Raw genomic sequence first — 26,933 nt, 5'->3', positions numbered from 1 at the left:
ATGTGGAGGGCTAAGAATCAGCTTTTTTTACTTTCACCCCATTACTTGAAGCAGCTAAAAGAATCATCAGGCCCCAGGCGCATATTGCTACGGCTTCTACACCAGCAGCAACCCCTTCACCCAGAATGGGCTATCCTGGCCAAAAAGCAGCTGAAAGGCAAAAACCCAGAAGACTTAATATGGCGCACACCAGAGGGAATCTCTATAAAGCCCTTATATTCCAAGGCAGACACCAAGGACTTAGCTGAAGAACTTCCAGGAGTGAAGCCATTCACACGTGGCCCATATCCCACCATGTATACCTATAGACCCTGGACCATCCGCCAGTATGCAGGCTTCAGTACTGTAGAAGAGAGCAATAAATTCTATAAGGACAACATTAAGGGTAAGATTTTAATGGGAGATAATATTTATGATAAGACATAACTCCTAATCTTGGCATTTTTTGAGGGGAGACTGGTAAATCCCTGTAAAGATGATATTCATCTCTTAATTTTGTGGTTAAAGACTACTATTAAAATGGATGTTTACCAACTTCTGTGATCAGAAAGATAAGAGTCAGATATATAAAACAGGCCAGAATGCAGTGCTAAATTAGAATATAGCTTATATTTATAGAATATAAATTAGAATAAATATAGTGCTGAATCAGAAAGTGCATCTTCACGTTCATTCTATAAGAGGAATTTTAGGTGAGGTGAAATTGTAAAAAAAGAGAGAGACTGGCTTTGCCTTTAAAAAGCTTTAAGTATTGTTGAGATAGGGATTGGAGGGGAGATAGTGTTAATGATGCCCAAATCAAGCAATATAAAATTATAATGCGGTACTGATATATTCAGTGCAATCTGGCATTTATTCTTTGAAAAACTTTATTTACTCCTTCTTTTTTATGATCTAAAACAAAGTTATATTGTTCAAATGCAGAACTTGAGGATTTCTAAGCTTTTATAGACCATGGGGGAACTTTTGTTTGGTGGAGAGTATCTTTGTTATTTAAGAATTTTCGAAGGTGGTCTCCAGATGTAGCTCAGTGCTGGAGCACTTGCCTAGCATGTACAGGGTCCTGGATTCAGTCCTCTGAACCCCAAAAAGAAAAATGGAGCTTTCATAATTCTGTCCCCCAGAATATTCGAATAACCAAAATGTCCTGTTCTGGCCATGTTAGATAAAGACCGAAAGAGTGAGTATACCAATGCTAAATTACATTAACCATATATGAACAAACCTTTTCATGAATTTTAGCAATATTTCAATCAAAAACTTAAGGTAAAAAATGATTTGGTGCTTGATTTTAAGCAACCAATCCTCAGAGAGAAAAATGAGGTAAGTGAGATATTGTGTTTTTTTTCTCTATTCTTTCTCATTGTGAGATTTGAAACTCAATTTGTATATTTTTAGCATATTGGAAACAACCCATGATCTTAGAAAGTGAAATGTCATATAAATTCATTTTTATATATTGGAACGTAAAAATGTTATAAAAATATACAGTGAAGGACGAATCGATTCAGTAGTTTTAAGTCAGTTTACGTAGCTGCCAGACTTCTTGATCTTACATAACTTTTCTTTGCGTATTTAGCTGGTCAGCAGGGGTTATCGGTCGCCTTTGATCTGGCAACGCATCGTGGTTATGATTCAGACAACCCTCGAGTTCGCGGCGATGTCGGAATGGCTGGAGTTGCTATTGACACTGTGGAAGATACCAAAATTCTCTTTGATGGAATTCCTTTAGAAAAAATGTCAGTTTCCATGACCATGAACGGAGCGGTTATTCCAGTTCTTGCAACTTTTATAGTAACCGGAGAAGAACAAGGTGTACCTCAAGAAAAACTGACTGGGACAATTCAAAATGATATTCTAAAGGAGTTTATGGTCAGAAATACTTATATTTTCCCACCAGAACCGTCCATGAAAATTATCGCTGACATCTTTCAGTATACAGCCAAGGTACATTCTGCCATTATAGATTTTGTGGGAGTTGTTTGAATGTAGGGATTTTTACAAAACATTATAACTTAATTTGAATTTAGTAGCTAATTCTGAGTAATAGAGTATTAAGTCAGGGTGTTTTATTGTTAGTTTTTTGCTTTTTTTTTTTTTTTTTTTTGCGGGTCTGGGGATGGAGCCCAGGGGCACTTGACCTCCGAGCTACACCCTCTGCCCTATTTTTTATTCTTTATTTTGAGACAGGGTCTCACTGAGTTGCAGAGGGCCTCACTAAGTAGCTGAGGCTGTCCGCGAACCGCGATCCTCCGGTCTCAGCCTCCCGAATACTGGGATTACAAGCATGCGCCACCACGCCCGGCCAGTTTTTTGCTTTTAATATGCCAGTTTTATAGTCTGTTATAACCAGGACCATGAACAGATACTATGTTTTATTGTTTGAATTTAATTATCTGATAATTGTCAGAATCAGGGAAGTCTCATAATTTATATTTTTATATTTCCCTATAGAATCCAGATATAGTTAAACTAGACACTGATGTCAAGACACTGACGTCAGGATATCAGTTTTATTTTGTTAAAAACTATATTAGAAATGCCAATTACATCTGCAACCTCTGTGAGGTTCCTAATTTTCAATCGTGAATTAGATTCATCTTCCCCAATCAGAGAAGTGGGAAAAGAAAGTTCCTACAGTGTCTCTATAAAGCAGCAATCCCTCCACTTTTATAACAATCCTCATATAAGTGAAAAAATGACAACTTTAGGTCTGATTAAATAATGTTACTTTGAAGTACTTTATGACCTGTGAGCTTTACTGTTTAGAAAAAAAAATTATAATTTGACAAAATGCACGTCATAAAATTACCATCTTAACCATTCTTAAGTATACGGTTTAGTTGTATTAGTACATCCACATTGTTGTGTAACCTTAATTACCAGCCGTCTCTGTAACTCTTTCCTCTAGCAAAACTGAAATTCTGTGTCTATCATACAATAAATCAACCAGGAGTGCTGACACATGCCTACAAAATCCCAGTATTTGGAAGGCTGAGACAGGAGGATTGTAGGTTTGAGGCCAGCCTCAACAATTTAGTGAGACTTTGCTTTTAAAAGGGAGGTAATCTAGGGCATAGCTCTGAGATAGAATCCCTCTGAGTTCAAGCTCCAGGACTCCCTTTCCTCCAAATAATCTTCAATAAATTGCCAATCTCTTCTCCTTCCAGCTCTTCGAAACCACTATTTTATTTTCTATAACCGTGAATTTGACTACGCTAGGTACTTTATTTAAGTAGAGACATACAATATGTCTTTTTGTGACTAACTTATTTCATTTAGCGTAATATCCTCAAGGTTTATCCATGTTATAGCACATGTCAGAATTTTCCTTCTAACATCTGATATTTTTATGTTTTTTGAAATTCTGTCAATAAACCTCTCTGCATAAGGATAATATACTTCCTTCTTCTTCTAGGTAAATTCCAGGTATGCACAGTTTTATCTTTCAATTCCATATGATTCTCTCCCCTTGCTGATTTTGTAATGAACAGTTAAGAGTTTAGTTATGAATAAAATGTTTGAAAATGTAAGATCTAGAACTGTATTTTAGTTATATGGAATATTTAAATCATATGTTAACAATAACAACTTATTTTGAATTTTTGCTATAGACTGAAATAATAGTAAGCGGTTGAGATAAATCATTTCATGTCATTCCAAAACAGTCCCACGAGGGCAATATAGCTATCTATCTCTTTTTGTAGTTCAGGAAGCCAAAGAAGAGTGAAGTTGAGAAGGTGTCTACTGTGCCAGCTAGATTTGAGCTTTCTCCCTCCAGAACCCATGCTCTTAACTGCTTTACTGAATTTCTCTGCTTTTGTTTTTACTATTTTATGCTTAGTTAAAGACAGATCGTTTTTTTGGCTCTGCAGGATATAGGTGGTTGTGTACTTTACCTAACCTGAAATTATAGGGATATGGTGGACATGCAGCTTTCTTAGTGATTGTGGTAGAAAGAACACATCTGGAATATGCTTAGCATTAACCATCCCGGCCAATCAAACTGAAATCTCTGATTTTTTAAGTCATGCAATCTATCTTATTTTTTTCAAAATGTAGTACTAACGATCAAATCATTTATTTTTCCCCACTGCATAATATTGATGTTCGATGACTTCATAAAAGTAAAAACACATCTTCAGCAGATTAAAACAAATTTATCAGGTCTTATGAACATTTACGAGGTCAGAATATCGGTTTGGAATTGAAGATGTGCTCTTTAAGTGACCCCCTAAAGGGTGGTTAGAATACATTCTTTCCCACTAGAAAAATAAACAGGTACCGTCTTGATAACGGTTCTTAGATCAGTTGTTTAAGTTGGAGTTAATTAAGCATTAGAAGCATTAAACAAATTCAGTAAATTTGATAAACTATCAAGTATATCTGAGTCGAACATAATTTTAAATATTTGCTTTTAGAAAATGGGCTTCATCGAACCTTATGTTTTCATTCACTGTTGTATTTTTCTTTTATATAGCACATGCCAAAATTTAATTCGATTTCAATAAGTGGCTACCATATGCAGGAAGCAGGGGCCGATGCCATCCTAGAACTGGCCTACACCATAGCAGATGGATTGGAGTACTGTAGAACCGGACTCCAAGCTGGCCTAACAATCGATGAGTTTGCACCGAGGTGAGTCAGCTTTGATGTTGTCTCCCATTAAGAAAATGCACTTAGAGCCGGGCGGGGTGGCACACGGCACACGCTTGTAATGCCAGCATTTGGGAGGCTGAGGCCAGTTTGCGGACAGCCTCAGCTACTTAGTGAGGCCCTCCTCAACTTAGTGAGACCCTGTTTCGAAATAAAGAGTAAAAAAATTCGGACGGGGGTGTGTAGCTCAGAGGTCGAATGTCTCTGGATTCCACCTCAGACCTGAAACAAAAAAAAGAAAGAAAATGCATTAGATCATGTTTGTGACTGTACAGCAAAATATGTCGGCAAACTGAGCTTTTAAGTATAAGTATCACCATAGATTTAGATTTCTTATGTTTTATCATTGTGGCAATGAGAGAATAAATTCAGCAAGGAAGAAGTGAGGTTGGGAACAAATTGGAGAAAAATGGGCCAGTATGAAATATAATTTTTTTTTTTTTTGCTACCCAAGCAGAACTGTCAGTTTGTTCCTTTCATAGGCAACTCTTGCCTTACAGACTGGATATTCCTCAAATATTTTTGTTAGAAAAGGAATTTTTATTTACTTAAAAAATAAAAGCAATTGCAAAGTGAATATTTTTTTTTTACCAAAAGCAAATGATTATTATGCTTTTATGTGTTAGGATTACTAATACTTAAATATATGTGCAGTGCGTAAGTTCATTTACTTATATTAAAATATGGACCTTGATTTTCTAGGGTGTGATGCAAGTAATTTTGTTTTATGTGGTTACATTTAAGCAAAGTGTGGATATAATTACCGTTGTAGGTTGTCTTTCTTCTGGGGAATCGGGATGAACTTCTATATGGAAATAGCAAAGATGAGAGCTGGGAGAAGACTCTGGGCTCACTTAGTAGAGAAAATGTTTCAGCCTAAAAACTCTAAGTCTCTTCTTCTAAGAGCACATTGCCAGACATCAGGATGGTCACTTACTGAGCAGGTATGTGTATCATTTAAAATGGAGAGTTTTAATAAATAAAATAAATCTTTTCTCCTAATCAACAAGGCACAATCAGGAACTAGCTTTTAACCTATTTGTCAGCTGGGCAATAAGTGTGATGGCAGCACCGCCATAATCCCAGTGCATGGGAGGCTGAGGCAGGAAGATAGCAGGTTGAAACTAGCATCCCAGGTACCATAGAAAAAGAAAGGAAGGAAGGAAGGGAGGGAGGGAGGGAGGAAGGGAAGGAGGAAGGAAGGAAGGGAGGAAGGAAGGAAGGGAAGGAGAAAGGAAGGGAGGGAGGAAGGAAGGAAGGAAGGGAAGAAGGAAGGAAACAAGACTAGCTTCAGCTTTCCCCAAAACAGAACCTATCTGCTAATATTTGAAACTCATAAATATTCCAAAGCATAATACACATTTATATATATTGAAGAAATAAAACTGGCTCCATCTAGTGGTTAGCAATATAAAACAATTTTAATCTTAGCTTACATGTAGTGCTATTTTACTTTTCTAAAAGTAAAAAAAAAAAATTTGATAGTTGAAAAATAGTCACAATTAATTATTAGTTAATTAATTTTGTGGTATTCGGGGGTTGAACCCAGACACATTCTTCCTCTGAGCTATACCCCCGATTTTTAAAATTTCTGTTTTGAAATAGGGTCTCACTAGGCTGCTGAAAATAGTCAGAATTTAATTAATACTCTTCTATGTGATTTCAAGAGTTAGTATTCTTGGCATAAAGTTGCCTAATTAAAATTTGATAATACATATATAAATTTTATTTAATATAAATCACATGCAAGCCAACAGACTATTCAAAGCCTACTATTATTAATTTTATTCCACTAAAATAATGGGGTTTTAATATTATTTTATACTTGTTTACTTTATATATAAAATTATTTTGATACATTAAACATAACTTTTAAGTTTAACGTTCCATTGATTTTAGAGTTGGGCATGGTGGTGCACACCTGTAATCTTAGTACTTGAGAGGCTGAGGCAGGAGGATCACGTGTATGAAAGGGCCTCAGCTCTTTAGTGAGGCTTCCAGCAACTTGGTGAGATCCTGTTTCTAAATAAGAATCCAACAGTGCTGGGGTTATAGCAGTGGTTTTAATTCCTGGTTTTAATTCCTAATACTCCTGCCACACACACAGAAGTTCCATTACTTTTATAGATTTAAAATTGAATATAACTAATACTCCATATGAAACATAACTTCACATGCCTACAAATGGCGAGAGATTTTTGAGATTGTTGGAAGCAACTAATAACTTTTTTTTTGTTTTACTTTTAAAGCTAAGGAAACTAAATTTGAGAGAGGTTATTGACATCCCAAATGATTATGAATATAATAAACTAGAACCCAGATTTCTTACATCAGGATCCATTGTTCATTGAGTACCTGTTTTGTGCACATCATTGTGGTAGATACTTTATTATTTGAGTACTAGAGATTGAACCCAGGGCCACTCTACCACTGAACTCTACTCCCAGTCCTTTTTATTTTTTATTTTGAGATAGGGTCTCACTAAGTTGCTGAAGTTGAACTCTAACTAGTGATCCTTCTGTCTCAGGCTCCCAAAGTACTGATACTATAGGTGTGTGCCACTCTGCCTGGCCGTGGTAGATACTTTGAAGTATAAAAATGACTTAGGAGCTGGTGAATTAGGCGAAAGCTCATCTATTTAGTGTATAGATGATACACTCTAGTTAATGAACATTATTTAGAAGATATAAAAATAGACACAATAATTATTTGATATTTCAGAGGATTAATAGAGGCAATGTCTTAGTGGCTAAGCACAGACTAGGTACTTGGACTCTTAGTTCTAATTCCAGCTTCATTACTAATTTGTGTAAGTTTGATATTCTGAAGCTAATGTGGACATTGACATAGAAAGTATGCAGCTGAGCCGGGCGTGGTGGCTCACGCTTGTAATCCCAGCATTAGGGAGGCTGAGACCAGAGGATCGCAGTTCGCGGACAGCCTCAGCTACTTAGTGAGGCCCTCTGCAACTTGGTGAGACCCGGTTTCAAAATAAAGAATTAAAAAATAGGGCAGGGGGTGTAGCTCGGAGGTCAAATGCCCCTGGGTTCCATCCTCAGACCCGCAATAAAAAAGTATGGATCAGTTACGGCATAATTATATGTTCTTTCATAGACTACAGTACCTATCAGCTATTTGTTTTTTTTTTTTAAATTTCTTACCAAATGTTTTAGGATCCTTACAATAACATTATCCGGACTGCGGTGGAAGCAATGGCAGCTGTGTTTGGGGGAACTCAGTCTTTGCACACAAATTCTTTTGATGAAGCTTTGGGTTTGCCAACTGTGAAAAGCGCTCGAATCGCCAGGAACACGCAGATCATCATTCAGGAAGAGTCCGGGATCCCCAAAGTGGCCGACCCATGGGGAGGTTCATACATGATGGAGTCTCTCACGAATGACGTCTTCGACGCTGCCTTGAAGGTCACTTTCTCCTCTTTGCAACTTTGCTTTCAAGATCCACAGATTTATGAAGATTCATAGATTAACCAATGAATATTTATTTGTTTTTCATTTATAAAAATGGGAGGAAAAGGAAAATTAGGTTTGATTTTATAGTTTGCAAAACTGAAAATTTAAAAGTACATTTGTATTTCTATTGAAGTATTTTATTCAAGGAGTTAAAAAGTCAAATAATATTAAGAAGCTTATAAAAGAAAGAACAGCAATCCTTAGTCTTTTACCTGTGCGCCCCCCCACCCCCCGCCATTTCCTGGAGTGAGTTACATGCATCTTTCATGTATTTTTAAAATTTTCATCTACTTTAAAATTACATTTGTAAATTGTTTTTGCTAATTTGGTCAACATTAGACATGAAACTTTAGATATGATTGTTAACTGATGTGGTAGCTTAGTGTTTTAGCTGATTCATACATCTTCTTTCCAGCCTTTTTCCCTGCCAATACAATTGTATCTCATTGCTTCGTAAGGGTCCAGCCTTCTCACTGGTTTCAATGCGTTTCTCTCTAGGCCTGCTGGCCATCGCTGCCCTTTGGCTTCTCTTTGCCATTATCCTGGGAATATTTTTGCACTCTTCTTATGCTGGATTCTGAATTCTTAATCTCATATCTTTTTGTTATTTTGAGACATTTTATATAGGAACCTCCTAGAAATGGTGGTCAGGGCATAAGTTTACTTAGAACTTTACCTATCTGTAAATGTCTTCATTCCATCCTTATATTGATTAATAGTTTGACTAGCCTTGGAATTATTTCTATTCAGGAATTTATAAGCCAGATTATAAATAGTGGTGTGTTTTTAATTCTAGCTTTAGAATATTTTTAGCAGAAATTTGATCAGTATTTCTGATCAGAAATTTGATGTATTCTCATTCAGAGCTTTTCTGTCTGAAAGCATCACAGTGTCTTCATTTTGTGTGTATGTGTCGATAATGGTATGTGTATGTTTTTCTGCATTTTACTGTATCTTTGGTGAGTTTTATTTCCATATCTTTTAAAAATATTTTCATAGTGCTAGGAAATTGTCTAGTATTACTTCTTTGATAATTTCTTCCTGACATTTTTTCCTATGGTTTATCTCCCTCTCTGTCCCTTCTTCATTTTTTCCTCCTCCTTTTCCTTTTTTTCTTCTTTTCTCTCTTTCTAGAATTCCTATAAGATTTTGGATGTCTTTAAATAATATTTATAATATGATGGTATTATCGTTTTGTAGTGCATCTCTTTGACCTTTTCGTTTCTTGGATTTATTAACATTGTCTTTCTACTTAAGTATTTTAACATGCCATGTTTTTATTTCTAAGAACACTTTTAAAAAATTTTCTCTTATATATCATACTATTTTGTTTCATCAATTAAAATCTCTTATTGTGAGGATATTAATGATAGTTTTTGGAATTTTCTTATCTAATATATATTTTCTGTTGTTTTCTCTGTAATCTTATTATTCAGAATTCAGGCTTTATTCCAATAAGATATCTTACCCTTAACCTATTCTGTATTTTGTGTGTGGTACTTCACTGTCTCTATAGTTCATTTTGTCAAGAGAACCTTTGTTCCCTTGACAGAATGAGAGGAATAGTTGGAAGTGGTCCCCTATGAGCTTCTTATCTTACCTTTCTTTTCAGTAGACTCCTATATAGATGCTTTCTTCTTGAGTTCTTTAGTGGAAAGCAAGTTTGACTTGTTTCTTTCTACTAAGGAATATATCGTCCTACTGTCCATTTTCTGCCTTCACATATGAGGCTGTAATTGAAGACTTAGGCATTTCCCAGTTTCATTAAAGATAAAATTGCATCACTCCTCTGTTTCACAAATCAAAAGTACAATTGTATTTTGAAATGGATATTTTTAGAATCTAATATTACTCTGAAAATTTACTTATTCAACTAAAAATAAAGGATAGAGAACGTATACTATCCTTAGTTTGCGTTTTCCAGAATATACTTATTAGTTTTGTATTTTAAAAAATTACCTTAAATACACAAATTCTAATTTATTTCTTTGCTATTAATTTCTTTTGTATGAAACATTAACATTTAGGTTTTTAACTTTATTGGTATTATTAGTAATTATATAACAACACTCAGAACATTTTTGTGTACTTTAAAATTTTTATGTTCCCTTTTAATTTTATTAATGTTTTTCTTATTAGCTCATTAATGAAATTGAAGAAATGGGTGGAATGGCCAAAGCTGTGGCCGAGGGATTACCTAAACTTCGAATTGAAGAATGTGCCGCCCGCAGGCAGGCTAGAATAGATTCTGGTAAGAGAAGTAGAAAAGTTTAGATATAAAGTCCAGCACTTAAAGAGAAACATTCATTTCTGTTTGGAGATAACCTATAGTGAGTAAAATAAAAATAATGGGAAATGGAATTTGAGTAAGTTTATTCATTCTATCATCTATATCTGCGTGTGTTGACATTCTTGCATGTGTAGATGTATACAGTAAGCATATATACTTGTGTGTGAATGTGTACCTGTCATATAGATATGTATACATATGGGTGTATGTATTGCCAGAAGTTAGGGGACACCACTGTTGATAGTGTGTCTATGTTGGAATATTTCTTCAGTCAGTGAATACTTTTTATTAAGTTACTGAGGTACTTGCTCTGTCTGGTCATGCATCTGTGATCAGGACAGACATGCTATGTGCCCATAGTGCTTGCATTTTAGTGGAAAAGAAAATTAACAAGTAAAGAGAATAATTCCAGGCTGTGCTTAGTGATATGATGGAAATGAGAGGGCTTATAACCAGGGGGTAGGAATGGTGGTAGGTCTGGTAGTAATAATCTGGTAGCTTGAGGCAAAATACATTCTTTATCACTAAGGGAAATGCATTTGTAATTTCAAATTTTCACTTATTAACTTTAAAAGTGTTTGTCTTTATTTTTTCCTTATAAGGCAATTTGCTTTAAGAAAACACAAGAAAAAGCTGGGCATGGTGCATTCTTGTAATCCTAGTACTTGGGAGGCTGAGACAGGAGGATCGAGGATTCAGAGACAGCCTCAGCTACTTAGTGAGGTCCTCTATAACTTAGAGAGACCCTGTTCCAAAAGTAAAGAATAAAAATTAATAGGACCGGGGGTATAATTTATAGGTAGAATGTCCCTGAGTTCAGTCCCTGGTAATGGCAAAATGAAAACGCAAAAATAGAAAATATTAGACAAGCTAGTGGGTATTAATTCTCTGCCTTCTAAATCTTAAAATAACTGCTCTGGTTATATTTGTTTCATAGTGTTAGAAGGCGGCTTACCAGGAACTTTCAGAAAGCATGTCATTTGGGAGAATAATGCAAGTCCTCACCTACAGAGATTCTAATATTTCTAATATTCTAATATTTCCCCATTATACTGGGATCTGGTGATCCATACTGAAGTTTCATTAAGTATTAAGAATACTACTTAATTTTATTTTTTGTGGTACTGGGGATGGAAATCAGGGGCATTCTATTTTTATTCTTTATTTTGAAACAGGGTCTCACTTGAATTGCAAAGGACCTCACTGAGTAGCTGAGGCTGTCCTTGAACCATGATCCTTCTTTCTCAGCCTCCCAAATACTGGGCTTACAAGCATGTGCTACCAGCTTAAATATTAAGTTTATAAGGAAAATATATGCTAATTCGAGGATTACTTTTAGATAATCATTTTTTAATAGAATCTATGTATATTTTTCTTTGGGAAATTAATAGGTTCTGAAGTAATTGTTGGAGTAAATAAGTACCAGTTGGAAAAAGAAGAATCTGTGGAAGTCCTGGCAATTGATAATACTTCAGTGCGCAAGACACAGATTGAAAAAATTAATAAGGTATTAATAGCTGTTATTATTGTTTTTTAAAACCATTATTTTATAAAGGTATTTTTTGTGTCTGAATATTGGATAAATTCTTACATTATCTTGTTTACTCGTTATAGCAATTACATGAAATGAGTATTAGTTCCCATCATTTTAAAAATAAAGAAACTAAAGATAAATTGAGAAATTTGATTCAGTAAGTAACTGGACAACCAGTACTCAGCCCAGGTCTGTTGACACCGAAGACTCATCTGTTTTAAACCATGCCGTGAACTTATAGGTTAGCATTAAAAGCCACACTCCAATAATAATGCCTCCTAGAATTTACAGATTAAAATAAAGGCAAGTTACTCAAAGTAAAGATAAAATTAAAGTTCAGAGTCAGTATTTGAACCTAGGGGTTCTTACTGTACTTTCTTTCCATTCACCCATGTTTTCTGATACTACTATGAAACAATGATTTACTTTCTGATTTTATTTTTACTTCAACTAATTTCATAGTGCTTTGGTAAGCAACAGTTTACAATGAACTCTATTTTGAATATTATCCATATGTTTATTTTGATTCAGTTTTCTTTTAAGTTTACCACTGAGATGACACAATTATATGAAATACTAAAGTAGATAAAACATTAATTTTCACTGCTACATATTTCTGTTATATGAAGCCATCTTGGTCTTTTTTTTTTTTTTTCGGTACTGGGGATGGAACCCAGGGGCATTCTACCAACGAGCTACACCTCCAGTCTTGGTTTTTATTCTTTATTTTGAAACAGGGTCTCACTGAGTTGCAGAGGGCCTCACTAAGTAGCTGAGGCTGGCCTTGAACCGCGATCCTCCTGTCTCAGCCTCCCGCATGCTGGGATTACAAGCGTGCGCCACCACGCCTGGCTCACTTTGGTTTTTGCCACAGGCTTCTTGCTTCTTTGCTCAGTCCAAATGGGGGGCGAATTCACTTGCGGTCGATCTCAGTAAAGATGGGGAAGGATAGAGTGAAATACTGCAGATTCTTATCTGCAGCGATTCTTTTCCTTTTAGGAGATAATCCTATTAGCGGCGCTCTTGAAAAGAATCTGATATGGATCGATGCTTCTTGTGCAATCGAACACTTTATTCTGGACACAAGATTTTTTATATATTCCCCCCTCCCAGTGAATTTCTAGTAAAAAAGTGCAAAACACCCAAAGTAAAAAGGAGAGATACACATGCAAATCACCAACCCTGGACAAGACAAAAGTAAGGCCTGGGATATCACAGGTCTTTGTGATTGAGATTAGTCCCATTATCTCAGGTGGGTCTTGTGCTTGACCCAGCCCCCTTTGGCCTTGCAGCTGCAGAGGCTTTTATTTGGCTAATTCCAGAGGAACAAAAGTCACACCCAAAATCACTTGAGGAGTCCGGTTTTTAAGAGTTTTCTTTAACCCTTTTGGAACTTTCATTCCTAGGGCTTAGTCCAATGTCCTTCTCTATCTAGCAACCTCCTTTGAGCTGAATGGGGGACGAAGTCCGAGATTCCAGCTTTCATATAGTTGCCGTAGAGAAAATCCGTGTTCCTTTATGATGATCTAGAGAATTTCGATGAATGTCTGCTGGGTTTTGTCTGCAATACAATCTGCTGTCTGAAAACTTAAACTCATGACACAGTTTAGCAGGTAAACACCAAGAAATAACACGAAGTCTTTAGATTTAGTTGTCAGACATATTTCTCTAGCAGCTGAGCATTTTTCCTCAAACGATAGGCTTATTAGAAGCCTATTCCTCTTTTAATAATCCATATTCCTATCACTAACCCTCTGCAACTTCCTTTTCTTTTCTGATTACCCTAATTCTCTTTCCCATTTGGGACAATCTTAGGATAAGCTCTTCTTCATACAAAAATGCTTTCTTATTCTCACCATATTTTCTTTCTTTCCCCTTTACACATCTATTTTATGTCCTTTGTTTTGACATAGCTATTTTTAACCAGGTGGTGTCGCTATAACTCCGGGCATCGCTGTTACCAGGTGCAAAGGCCAAGATTCCAAAGATAAGGGTGGAGTTCTGCATTCGTAATTACTGACTGGAATGCTGCCACTGCATCTAACTGGTTTTTACCATTTTGAACAAAGCTGAAGGTTTACCGGAAAGTTTATTTTTCGCGGACTCAGTTTCTCTCACAGTCCTGATCTTTCACCACCGGAGCAATTTCATGTGGAGAGTTAAAAGAATCATTACTAAAAGAATAATAGTTATGAAAGAATATCTAAGAGTGGAGAATATTTTTGGCCAGCGACCACACCTTCTCTCGGGGCTTATTTCTCACGTTGAGAATCGCCTATGGACTGCATGAATAAGAATGCAGATGCCGAGAGGGCGAAGTCTTGGCAGGTTTTTGAATCTCTGACTTTGTAATTACTGCTATTTTTAAGACAGGAAACAAAATCTCTTAATGATATTTCTCTGTGCACTTTCACTGTGATTAAGATACAACTTTTCCCTCTTAGTTCAAATGTCCTATAAAAATTGAACTTTGGTTAAATTGAATGCAAAGCTGTCATCTTTAATTTTTTTCCATTGAAATTAATGGGAGATATTCAATGATGTTGTTTGCACTTTCACCTCAATCAATCAGGAACAAACATACTGACTCTTCACATCTTAGAGTTTTATCATTTATTCTGTATTTGAAACAGGGTGTCACTAGGTTGCCAACACTGGCTGAGAACCCGGGGTCCTCCTGTGTCAGCCTCCCAGGTACTGGGATTACAAGCACACTCCACCACATCTGGTCTTCAACAATTTCTTTATTTACTCTGCCTTGTTTACCTGTTAAATTGGATATTTATTTGTTTATGCGCTTATGATTTCTTTCTGGATAAAATGTAAAGTCCATCAAAGTATGGACTTTTCCCCTATTGCCACAACTAGAACAATGCTGGCACTATAGGTAATAATACTTGTCATCAATTTTTGCATGTGTATGTGCTACTGGGACTCAAACCCAAAGGCATTCTACCTCTGAGTTAAACACTCCGTCCTATTTTATTTTTCATTTTGAAATAGAATCTAAGTTGTGGAGGCTGGCCTTGAATCTGCAATCCTCCTATCTCAGCCTCCTAGGTACTAGAATTATAGATGTATACCACCATTCTGGCCTATCATCAATTTTAATTAGAAAATTTTATAAATGATTATTATTGGGGTTAAAAAGATTGGAATTCAGGACTAATCCCATGTCTTAAAACATAATTGCTAAAAACACGTTTTAAGGGTTGAATAGTTAAGCCATATAAATGTTATTCTGGCTGTAAATACAGATCATATTTGCAGAAGCTCTTGTTTCCTAAGACCATGACCTCTAAGCTCTTTTTATTCTTATTAATAACTTATAAAATTGAGATTTATTGAGTGCCTGTGCAGTGCCGGCAGTTGCTTTACGAACACACCATTCTCATCGATCCATATAAGAACCAGATTATCTTTTCATCCATCCCGTTTGGCAGAGGGTCGATGTGGGGAGGTGTTAATCACCGTCTGTGTCCTGTCAGCTAGCAGATACCAGGTTCAAGCTTGCACTCAAGCGTGACTCCTGTACTTACGCTCTTCACTCTATAACATGCTGCCATTCCAACTGTTTTGGCCATGACTCTTAGGAAGAAATGCATTTTACGCCTCTGCCCAAATACATGTAATTATAACCGAAATAAAAGTTTCACAAAACAGCGCTTTTGCAAACCACGTGCCATGCACTTACATTTCCTGTTCTGTTTTGATTGCTTTACACTACTGACTACACTACCTCGTTATCATCACCTTCTAATAGATTAGAACCCACAATTCAAGAAATGGCACACTACGCTGCCTCCCCTTAGATTAGAAATTTAGATTACAAAAAAAGAAAAGCTATAGGAAAAGTGTCCCTTTTCATTAGAGAACTTGGAGGTGGGATTTCCCACATCACAGTGTACATTTTCTGCTCCTCTTCTGATTTTAGGTACTATATGATTTGAGTGGCATCTTGAACAGTATCGGATTTTAGATTCTCATAGGTGGCAAAGCTTATAAAATCCTAGCTTTGAGTAGCTTTGTTTTGGCAAGCTGTGGGCAGAACTGAGTAGAGCGAAGAAGACACGGGAGAAGTGTTTTTAACCGTGCTTCTCATCATTTTATTTCTCAATCTCTGTTCCTGTCTCCTCTTGGGAACATTATTTAATATAAAGAACAGCACTGCATGTACCCAGGTATTATTACCAATATGTTGTCAATTACCTGAAGGAACTTGCAATATACCTAAAATATTCTTTAAGTTCTCATCTATTGTCTTTTCCCTTCTTACTATTAATCTTTAGTGTTCCTTTGGAATACTTTTTTTTTTCATCCGCAGACCTGCATCTTTATTTTTTTATTTTTTAACAATCTTTTAACAATTTTTAATTGAACATAAATAATATACTTTTATAAAGACCCGCTCGTTCTCAATGTCTTGCTACTCTAGAAAAGCCTAAGAAGCTTCTGGGCAGAGAAAACAGTAGTACTGGCCGCTTCTTTCTGACTCCCAGGGTTATACGGCAGGGTGTTATTTTAGGAAATCCTGAATGAATGAATGAAGTGACTGGATGTATTTCCAAGATTATCTTTTATTCTCTTCATTTGTTTCTCTCAATTTTGAGGTTCGGTTTATAGAACAAAAGCCATGTAGCGTGCATCAGGGTCTAATCTCTCAATGTCTGTTTTGTTCTCTGCTTACGTCCATTGACCTTCTTTGGCCTTCCCTTAAGATCAAAGCCAGCAGGGATCAAGCCCTGGCGGAGCGCTGCCTCAACGCCCTGACCCAGTGCGCCGCCAGTGGCGACGGGAACATCTTGGGTCTTGCCGTGGACGCAGCCCGAGCAAGGTGAGCAAGTTTGGAGATTTCCAATACGAAAATAAAAGTTGACCAGTTTAGCTTTTCAGAGTACACTTAAGGTTGATCCTATAAGCCTGTGTGCCCCAAAGAAAATAATGGAGCTGGGCATGGTGCTACATACCTTCATTTCCAGTTCTTGGGAGGCTGAGACAAGAGGATCACAAGGCCAGCCTCAGCATCATTGTGAGACCCTCAACAACCTAGGGAGACCTTGTATCAAAATAAAAAGTAAAAAGGGAGAAGAGGGTGGAGCTGAGAGCTCTAATGGCCCTGGGTTCCAGCCCCAGTACTATAATATGTTTAATTCTTGTTTTTCTTAAATATCTGCATTTCCAACATTTCTGTTTTTGAATGGGGTATATTTCACTGTGGCTTAGGATGTTTGAAGCTGTTGTAATAAATCTGTTTTACTGATTTGCAGGTTGAAATTTGATACAACCCCAGGTATATTATCAAAGTTATGTATCCACCTTGATGTTTTACTAGTTAGCCCTTGGTGGAGAAGGAGAAATAGTTACCGGAGAATTGATAGGAAAACCATTTTTGTCATCCCATTAAAAAAAAATTTTTTTTTTTAAATTTGGAAACAGGATCTTGTTAATTATTGAGACCGGCACAAACCTGAAATCCTTCTGTCTCAGCCTCCCAAGTACTGGAATTACAGGCATGCACCACCATACCCAGCTCCAATTATATTTCTTATTTGGAAACAGGATCTCACTAGGTTGCTGAAAGACTCGCTGAGTTGCTGACACTGGCTTTGAACCATTGATCCTTCTCTCTGAGCCTTCCAAGTACTGGGATTGCAAGCATAAGCCAACATACCCAGATGTTTGATTAATTATTTATTTATTAATTATTTTTTGTTGCACTGGGGGTTGAACTCAGGGGGATTCTACCTCTGAGATACACCCCCAGTCCTATTTAGTTTTTATTTTGAAACAGGGTCTCACTAAGTTGTCATGTCATTTTTAAAATTATTCTTAATTATGAAGCAACCAGAACTACCATCTTCCCTGCCCCTGTACCAGTGATTTTCTTCCTGTTTGCCAAAGCCATGTTGAAAGATTTACTTCTTATTAAAAATATCACTGGGAGTCTTGCTTTTTATTAATTTGTATTGTTATCTGGAAAATTATTTAGTAACCTTTAGATACTTGCCTATTTGTAGTTTGTAGGTCATTTAAACTGTTTTTTTTTCTTTTGGTTGACAAATATGAGAAAGAAACAAATTGTGCGTAAAGGCATCCAGAATCTCTTTTTTCATAAGTATTTGTAGGAAAGTTGTTTTCTTAATACCTTAAAAATATTGAGTATTTAGCTGGGTTTGGTGGTGTATACTTATAACCCCAGTACCTAGGAGGCTGAGGTAGGAGGATCACAGGCTAGTACATTAACATAGTGAGACTCTATTTCAACATAAAAAATAAAAAGGTAGACCACCACTGAGTTCAAACCCCTGTATCCCTTTCCCTACACACTCACAAATTAGTTTTTCAACAGTCTATCTTTTGTGTGTGTGTGTGTGTGTGTGTGTGTGTGTGTGTGTGTGTGTGTGTGTTACTGGGGATGGAACCCACAGGCATTCTCCTGCAGGCTACATCCCCGACCTGTTATATTTTTGTTTTAAAGCAGGGTCTCACTAGATTGATGAGAGTCTCACTACTTGCTGAGGCTGTCCGCAAACCTGTGATCCTCCTGTCTTAATCTCCCAAGTACTGGGATTATAGGTGTGTGCCACCATGCCCAGCTTCAACAGCCTATTTTTACTGAGGTAATAAAATGTGTTTAATTATATTGAGTATTGAGGTAAACAAAATATATCTCTTTACTTCAAAATAATGACATTACTGAAACCTCTATTTAATATTTTAGATGTACAGTTGGAGAAATCACAGATGCCATGAAAAAGGTATTTGGTGAGCATAAAGCTAGTGATCGCATGGTGAGTGGAGCGTATCGCCAAGAATTTGGAGAGAGTAAAGAGATAACGTCTGCTATCAAGAGGTAAAATGTGAGATTTCTTAAGCTAGAACTGTATTTTTTTCTGTTAACACAATTCCCTTGAATCTACTGTGAGATTAGTATAGTTTTCACACATATAACTTGGAAAATATTTGAACCGACTTACCTATTCATCTATAACTCTAGAAAAACTAATAAACATTAGATATTTATCACTATTTATGTTATATAGCACATTAATGATATATAATTACTATATAAATTATAATTCATGTAATATATATTAAATATGTATTATGTATGATATGCAATTATAAATATATGATGTATCACATCCCAACATACAAAATATTGATGATGCTTTGGTCAATAATGGACCACTGTACAGTGGTGTGGTCCCATAAGATTATAATGGAGTTAAAGAACTGTCTTTTAGGGATGTCACAGCCATAGCTCTAGTAATATGGCAGCACGATGCGTTGCTCACATGTTTGTTGTGATGCTGGTGTAACCTATGTGCTGCTCATAATATAAAATTATATTGTACAGAATTATGTATAGTACATAATATTCAATGATAATAACTCTGTTACCAGTTTGAGGATTTACCATACTTGTTAATATTATTTTTGAGTGTACTCTTTCTACCTCTAAGAAAAGTGTTTGCTATCAAACAGTCTGACAGACTATGTAGGTAGCATCGTCATACATCTTGTGATTCCAGTATCCCTTGGTCATGTCATTTCCTCTTGTGTTTGATTTAATTTCATGTTTTCTTCACTGTGGCTCTAGGCACAATAAGCTGTACCTTATACATCAAAAAGCCTAGTGTCTTTTATCATTTGCACACAGTGGTGAAATTATCTAATGATACCTTTCCTAGAACACGTCTAGTCATTAAACAATATGCTATTGTTTATAATTATATGTGATCATGTAAAATGTTACTACTAACTAATAAATTGAATATTAGACAAATTATATTAGTTTTGGTAAAGTAATTGTATTTTGAATTTTGACCATAGTCTCCTTTAGGAGTTCTCATTTCAAATGAGTATTTGTGTATCTCACATAATACTGCTTTTTACCCTTCAGGCATTTTAACTGCTTTCTGTGATAGACTTACATTTTCTTTAAGTTTCCTTGACATTGTTCAATTGCTAGAATAATTATAAAATCTTAGTTATTCTACTTGAAATAAACATCTGGTTCGTTACTATGCATGTACTAAAATCCGCCTTCCCTGAACTCACAATAAATAGCAGTGGCGCAGTGTGACCCAGAAATGTTACCATGTTTGTCAAGGGTAAAAACTGGTTTCTTGCAGATTAGTGTCATAAGCCCCTTTTTCTTTTTTTTCTTTTCTTTTTTTTTTTTTTTTTTTTTTTTTTGCGGGTCTGGGGATGGAACCCAGGGGCATTTGACCTGCAAGCTATACTCCGTGTCCTATTTTTTATTCTTTATTTTGAAACAGGGTCTCACCAACTTGCAGAGGGCCTCACTAAGTAGCTGAGGCTGACCACCAACCAAGATTCTCCTGTCTCAATCTCCTGAATACTGGGATTACAAGTGTGCGCCACCACGCCCAGCTGTCATCAGCCCTCTTAACAAGCTTCCCACTAAAAATTTGATGTCAGCCGGGCGTGGTGGCGCATGCTTGTAATCCCTGCGCTTGGGAGGCAGAGGCAGGAGGACCAAGGCCAGCCATGCTGGCTTAAGAGACCCTGTTTCAAAAATACAGAAAATAGGTCTGGGAGTGTAGCCCAGAGGTAGAAGGGCTTCCAGGAACCCCAGTACCACCACCAAAAATAAATAAATAAATAAATAAATAAATAAATAAATAAATATAAAAATTTGATGTCAGTTCCTTTTCGTTGTTGTACTGGAGATTGATCCCAAGGGTTTTTACCTCTGAGCTACACCTCTAGTCCTATTTTTTTATTTTGAGACAGGGTTTCACTCAATTACTAAAAGTTATGTTACGTTGCTGAGGCTGTCTTTGAACCTGAGATTTTCCTGTCTCAGCCTCCCAAGTACTGGGATTACAGGCATGCACCACTGTGCCGGCAAATTAAGAGTTTTTAAAAACTAACTTTGGATAATTAATACTTAACCGTTCTTGTTATTTGAAATGTTCCTTAGAGTTCAGATTTTCATGGAACGGGAAGGTCGCAGACCTCGTCTTCTTGTGGCAAAAATGGGACAAGATGGCCATGACAGAGGAGCAAAAGTGATTGCTACGGGATTTGCTGATCTTGGGTTTGATGTGGACATAGGGCCTCTTTTTCAGGTATGAACAATTGTTGGGGCAATCTCAAAGACTATAACATAAATTAGTTAGAAAGAGGAGAAATATGGTGATCGATCAAGGTAATGAAGGGAGAAAATCCTTACCTGCAGGTCCTCTGATAGAGGACCAATATCTAGATTATACAAAGAACTTCAAAAACTTGACACTAGAACAAAACCAACCCAGTTAAAAAATGGGCAATTTGGCCAGGCGTGGTGGCGCACGCTTGTAATCCCCGCGCTTGGGAGGCGGAGACAGGAGGATCGCGCAGGTTCGAAGCCAGCCGCGCTGGCGTAAGAGACCCTGTTTCAAAAATATAAAATAGGTCTGGGAGTGTAGTCCAGAGGTAGAAGGGCTTCCAGGAACCCCAGTACCACCAAAAATAAATAAATAAATAAATAAATAAATAAATAAATAAATAAATAATAAACAATGGGCAATTGAGGTGAATAGACTTCTCAAAGAAGAAACACAAATGGCCAATAAATATATGAAAAAAATGTTAGCCATCATTATCAATCAGGGAAATGCAAATCAAAACTACACTGTGGTTCTGCCTAACGACAGTTAGAATCACAGTCATTAAGAACACAAGTCATAATATATGATGTTGAGGATATAGGGAAGTAGGAACTGAATCCAGAATGCTATAGGGATACATGCATATCTGTGTGTGTAGCAGCACAACTCACAACCGCAAATTACAGAAGCAGCCTAGGTGTCCATCAACAGGTGAATGGATTACAAAACTGGTGTGTATATACACACACGCACATACGCGCGCGCACACACACACACACACACACACACACACACACACACACACAATGGGATTTTACTCAGCCATAAAAAAAGAACAAAATTATGTTCTTTGCAGGAAAATGGATAGAAGTAGAGAGTATTATGTTAAGTGTGGTTAGCCAGTCACAGAAAGTGAAGGGTCATATGTTTTCTTTCCTATGTGGGAGCTAGAAAGAAATTAGGAAAAAAAAGAATCTTTAGGTAAATGAGGAGGGAGGCCAGTAGAAGAGTAGAAGGGGAGATGGGGAGGGAGGAGGAACGGGGAAAAGATTTAATGAAGGAAACAGTTAAAGATAAAATAATGCTGTGCTCATACATGAAATTAATAATACCAATCTCACTGGTGTGTCAAGGGAGCCAGTTGGGATCTGGAAAGAAACATACCAAGCGCTGTGTCCAAGTGTTTCTTCCACTCTGAACCTTATTATGATGTTTACTTACAATGCACCAATAAAAGTATATTAAAAATGTTACAAAATAGAATGTTAAGCAGATTTTCTAGTTTGTTTTGAATGCATATAATCCAACTAATTATGACAATTAAAATTAAGATAAAATTTATGTTGATTCTGACTTTGTAAATGTTAGAACTAAAATTTTCATCAGGCCCTGGAAACTGAAGACTACTTTCAAAGATCAGCAAGCACTCAATAAATGGTAATGAAGATAATAGCTAATCTTAGAAGAAATTATCATGAGAGATACTGCTTTCCTATTCTACTTCATATCGTAAAGATTCTTGGGGGGAACTATTTTTTTGGTCTAATTTATGACTAATAAGTTCTAGTCCCAGATATAAATATAACATTGATATTTATTTCATCAAATTTGAGTATGTACAGTATGAGAATGGTGAAATACAGAATGATAATCACATCAAGATTTTAAAGTATACTTTTATTGGTGCATTGTAGTTGTTTGTCATAGTGAGGTTCAAAGTCAAACAAACGTGCATGCCCCCTGCTACCTACTCCTCCCTATGTATAGTAGTGAGCTTGGTAGTGATACATTCATCACTTCTTTCTCAAAGAAAATATCTTGGAGTATTGACTTAAATAGTGTAACACTTTGACAACAGATTTCTCCTAGTTGTTGCCTAGGAATAAGCAATGATTTATCTCTACTTTCTGACTGCCTAGACTCCCCGCGAAGTGGCCCAGCAGGCTGTGGACGCCGACGTGCACGCCGTGGGTGTGAGCACCCTGGCTGCTGGTCACAAAACCCTCGTACCCGAGCTCATCAAGGAACTTAATACCCTTGGACGGCCAGATATTCTGGTCATGTGTGGAGGGGTGATACCACCACAGGTATTTTCCTTCGACAGTGCTTTGTTAGTATTGCAATGGGAGCCTTGAGTAATGATAGCCCCCTTATATAGAGTTCAATTGATAAATTTATTGTAAATTTAGAGTCAAAATATTTCCTAGTGATTTTACTAAGTAAATTCTATGGAAACCAAAAGTGGGTGATGTTATGTTCTATTGGAGCTAATTTTAATTCAGTATATATATTAACAGGTCATAAAGATGCTATAACTACTTCCTTGAAAACCAGTAACTTACGATAGATATCTGCTTTTCTCATATTCAATAAGCAGTGATAGAAAGAGAATAGGATAAAAGTAGAAAGCCCTCACCAACGGAATAAGGAAAAATGGTAAATATATCAAATCCTAGCTAGACGTATAGTGAGGACTTCTTTTCCTAGTGGTGGAGTGAATCTTTAGACAGCTTGCTTCTGTTGTAGAGGATTGCCTAATTCATTTCTTCTATGCTGCCATCCTTAAGTGTGGCCGGGCCTCAGAACCATATCAGTTACAAGGTTTTGTAAATCCCCTTTATTACTTAAGCTGAGCATAGTTTTCTGTAATGCAGACACATGTATGCAGCTTGTCCTGAAAGTTACAGGTTGAATGGTGAAGGCTGTAGATAGTTGAACCAAAATGTGGGTCTTCTTAGGAATGGAGAAATGGATGCTAAGTTAAAATAAAAATCAATGACTTCAATCAATTTATTAAAGGGGTGAGGGGACACCATCTCCATTTTACATCCCTGAATGGTAAAATAATTTGCTATGGTATGAAGAGAGCCTATTTCTAATTCATTTTGTAATTCTACCAGGTATTTTCGTTAGGTTTTTTTGTTGCTATCACCAAACATACCTGTCAAGAGTAGCTCAGAGGAGGAGGAAAGGCTTATTTGCCTCATGGTTTCAGTGGTTCAGTCCACAGTTGGCCGGCTCCAAGGCAGAAAGCTTGGCGGCGAGAGCGGAGGCCGTGTGGAGGACAGCTGCTTAACTCAGAACACCCGAGAAGCAGAGAGGAGGGGACCAGGGACAGATATAGTCCCTAGGCCTCCCCTGCAGTGACCTGCTCCCTCCAGCTGTACCCTGCCTACCTACAGGGAGCACTTAGTGAGTGCTTTCAAGTCATCAGCCCATCCGAGACGAGAGCCTCATGCAGCAATTTTACCTCCGATACAGTTGCACTGCCATCACATAAGCTCTTTTCCGTTATCCAAATCATAACACCACATTTTTCTTTTATACTGAGAATGGAAAAAATAATCAGTGTTAAGAACTATATGTAAGGCTGCTGTTTGTAGGTGCTGCAAAGACCCCACCGCTACAGTAGAACTTTGTCAGTGATATGTGTTTGTGTTCTCCACTCTACTATTTTTTCTTCCTCCAATGCAACTCAAAATATAAAATAGTCAATTTCCATACTTCTTATAAAGTGAGAAAATACATGGGTGTGAGGATTTGAAGTAGGTGATGATGTGGGACTAGTGTGCAAGCTACATATTATTTCCTTTTCAACAACAAGTTTCCTAAGGTGATAGTCAATACAAACCTTCTATTATTAACACACTTGCCTGTTATTTTCATTACTTCATTTTATGACTTGGAAAATAAAGTGCTATTATTTTTTCCCCCTTGCATTAAGGTCTCAGTGTGTTGCCTAGGCTCGTGGGCTCAAATGATCCTTGCGTGTCAGCCTCCTTTGTGCTGGGGGTATAGGTGTGCACCATCGCGCCCAGCTGAGCGCTGTTAGTCTTTGTTACTGTCTACCTGGGACTTGAAATTCCTAAGCTCTTAGGCATGATATTAAAATGTAAGATACAAAATAATTAGGCAGCACAAAATACTTCCACTGAAATATGAATTGAGAAAACATGCTGGTTACGCATGTGAGCTGACTTTCAAGAAGTGTCTTTCATGCAAATCATGTTAACTTTCAGTATATTTGGATTAGTTTTGGAGCATCTTTAGCTACTTGTCATATTTTTTCCCACTGGAAGTTTAAATACTAAGGAGTCTTCTATGATACACTGTTAACAGCGGGTGTCTTCTGTTACTAAAGTAGTCAAAGCCCATGTATTTTTCTTACTATTTGCTTATATTGTGTTTATCAGCTTTCCAGTACTGTGACAAATATCTGAGGTAATCAACTTAAAGAGTAAAAGATTTATTTTGGCTCCCAGTTTTAGAGGTTTTAGCAAATGGTCCATTGGCTCTGTTGGTTTTGGGCCCGTGACATTCAGATCTTCTAACCCTCTTAGTCACCTCAAAGTATTTTAGGCAAGTTTAGCAAAAATTTTATGTTCACTTATATCATAAAGCAGAATGTTTCTAGCCCAGCCAAGTGGAGGATATTTTAAAATAAATCTTACTTGAAAATAATTTCAGACTAACAAGTGCAAAACTAAAATAGTTCAAAGAATATCCGCATATCCTTTATTCATTTATTGCTAACATTTTACCTCTCACTAAGATACATTTTATAAGTTTTATACAAGACTTGGTTGAGTAAAAACCTTTTTGCAGTAGTTTATGATTCTCTCCTAGTTGAGAGTCTCCGTTACTCAAATGTCAGGACACATGGCACATAACAGGGTGAGGAAAGGGAGGAGATAAGCTTCTATCATTCAGATCCTCCCCACTTTGGAGATGACTGTTCTTACGTGTTTCATCTCATTTTCTCATGAGCTCTGAAAATCTATAACCTACTCGAGGACAGAGACATGTTTTGAGGACCTTTATATGTCGAGTGCTGGGTATGCAAAGATAACTGGATATGGTTGCAGCTCTCAGAGTTTCACAGACTAGATGGACACAGGTTTAATAAAATGTGTTATGTACCATTGCAGAATTACAGTGTTATAAGACTATTACAAGGCAGTAAAAAGTAGTTGAAGGATAAGTAGCATGGCCATGTAGTTTGTCATGCAGTTATGATCACTTGAGAGTAGACATGGCTGCCTGCTATTGGAAAAGTAATGCTGTGACAGTAAGCACGAACCAGACCATCCCGCGCAGATGAGAAGGCCTAGGCCTTGAAATAGACCCCAGACATGATGGCACACTTATAAATACTATCATGTTAAAACAGCCTAAAGCCTGGGCAGTATTTGTGCCCTGAGAATCTTTACACTCAAAGTTTGACATTAACACAGAGCTGTAATAACAGAATGTAAACACTGAGCTAATCTTCACTTAGAGAAAATCTGATTTTATCATGAAACCAAATCCCGAGGACCACCATTCACTAGCTGCAGACACTACACCCAGGAGGAAATGAATAGCCTTGTCAACTCAAAGCTATAGCATGATAATAAATGGAACACAAATCAAAAACAAGTAGTGAAAATTTGGGTGAGGGGAAATGACGGTTTTAAGCTTAGGAGCTTTTAGTTGTAGCCATACAATTTCCCACCAAAGTCAACACATCGGCATAGTGTGTTTCGATTTTGTTGAGTTGAGGAACGAAGATGACACTACTGGCTATTAGCAGCATTCCTGGTCCCAGAAGAATGTTTTAGCCTCATGTGCTAACCGTATGCTAGTGAAAAAAGTTTTGGGTACTGGGAACAAAGAAGAAAAAAGAAGGTTAATTTTTGTTTCTTGAAATTAGAAATAATGTCTCTGTATTAATTAAACCATTTCTTCAACAGGATTACGAATTTCTGTATGAAGTTGGTGTTTCCAACGTGTTTGGTCCTGGGACGCGTATTCCCAAGGCTGCTGTCCAAGTGCTGGATGATATTGAGAAGTCTCTGGAAAAGAAGCAGCAATCGGCATAA

General features: G+C 36.8%; 1 protein-coding gene across 1 annotated transcript; it reads left to right on the top strand.

Moving 5' to 3' along the window:
* On the top strand, positions 1-26,933 carry MMUT (methylmalonyl-CoA mutase; the record flags this gene model as incomplete). The annotated part of the gene is made up of 12 exons (XM_080699723.1): positions 1-385; positions 1,580-1,947; positions 4,481-4,638; positions 5,429-5,600; positions 7,830-8,078; positions 10,266-10,377; positions 11,808-11,923; positions 16,669-16,784; positions 18,672-18,803; positions 20,904-21,051; positions 22,992-23,159; positions 26,805-26,933. 12 exons carry the CDS (start codon positions 1-3, stop codon positions 26,931-26,933), a joined length of 2,253 nt encoding a protein of 750 aa, XP_080555849.1.

Source organism: Muscardinus avellanarius (assembly GCF_963383645.1).
Source record: "Muscardinus avellanarius genome assembly, chromosome: 8".
Lineage (NCBI taxonomy): Eukaryota > Metazoa > Chordata > Mammalia > Rodentia > Gliridae > Muscardinus > Muscardinus avellanarius.
Note: the sequence above shows the minus strand (reverse complement) of the source record. Positions and strands in the feature narration are given on the sequence as shown.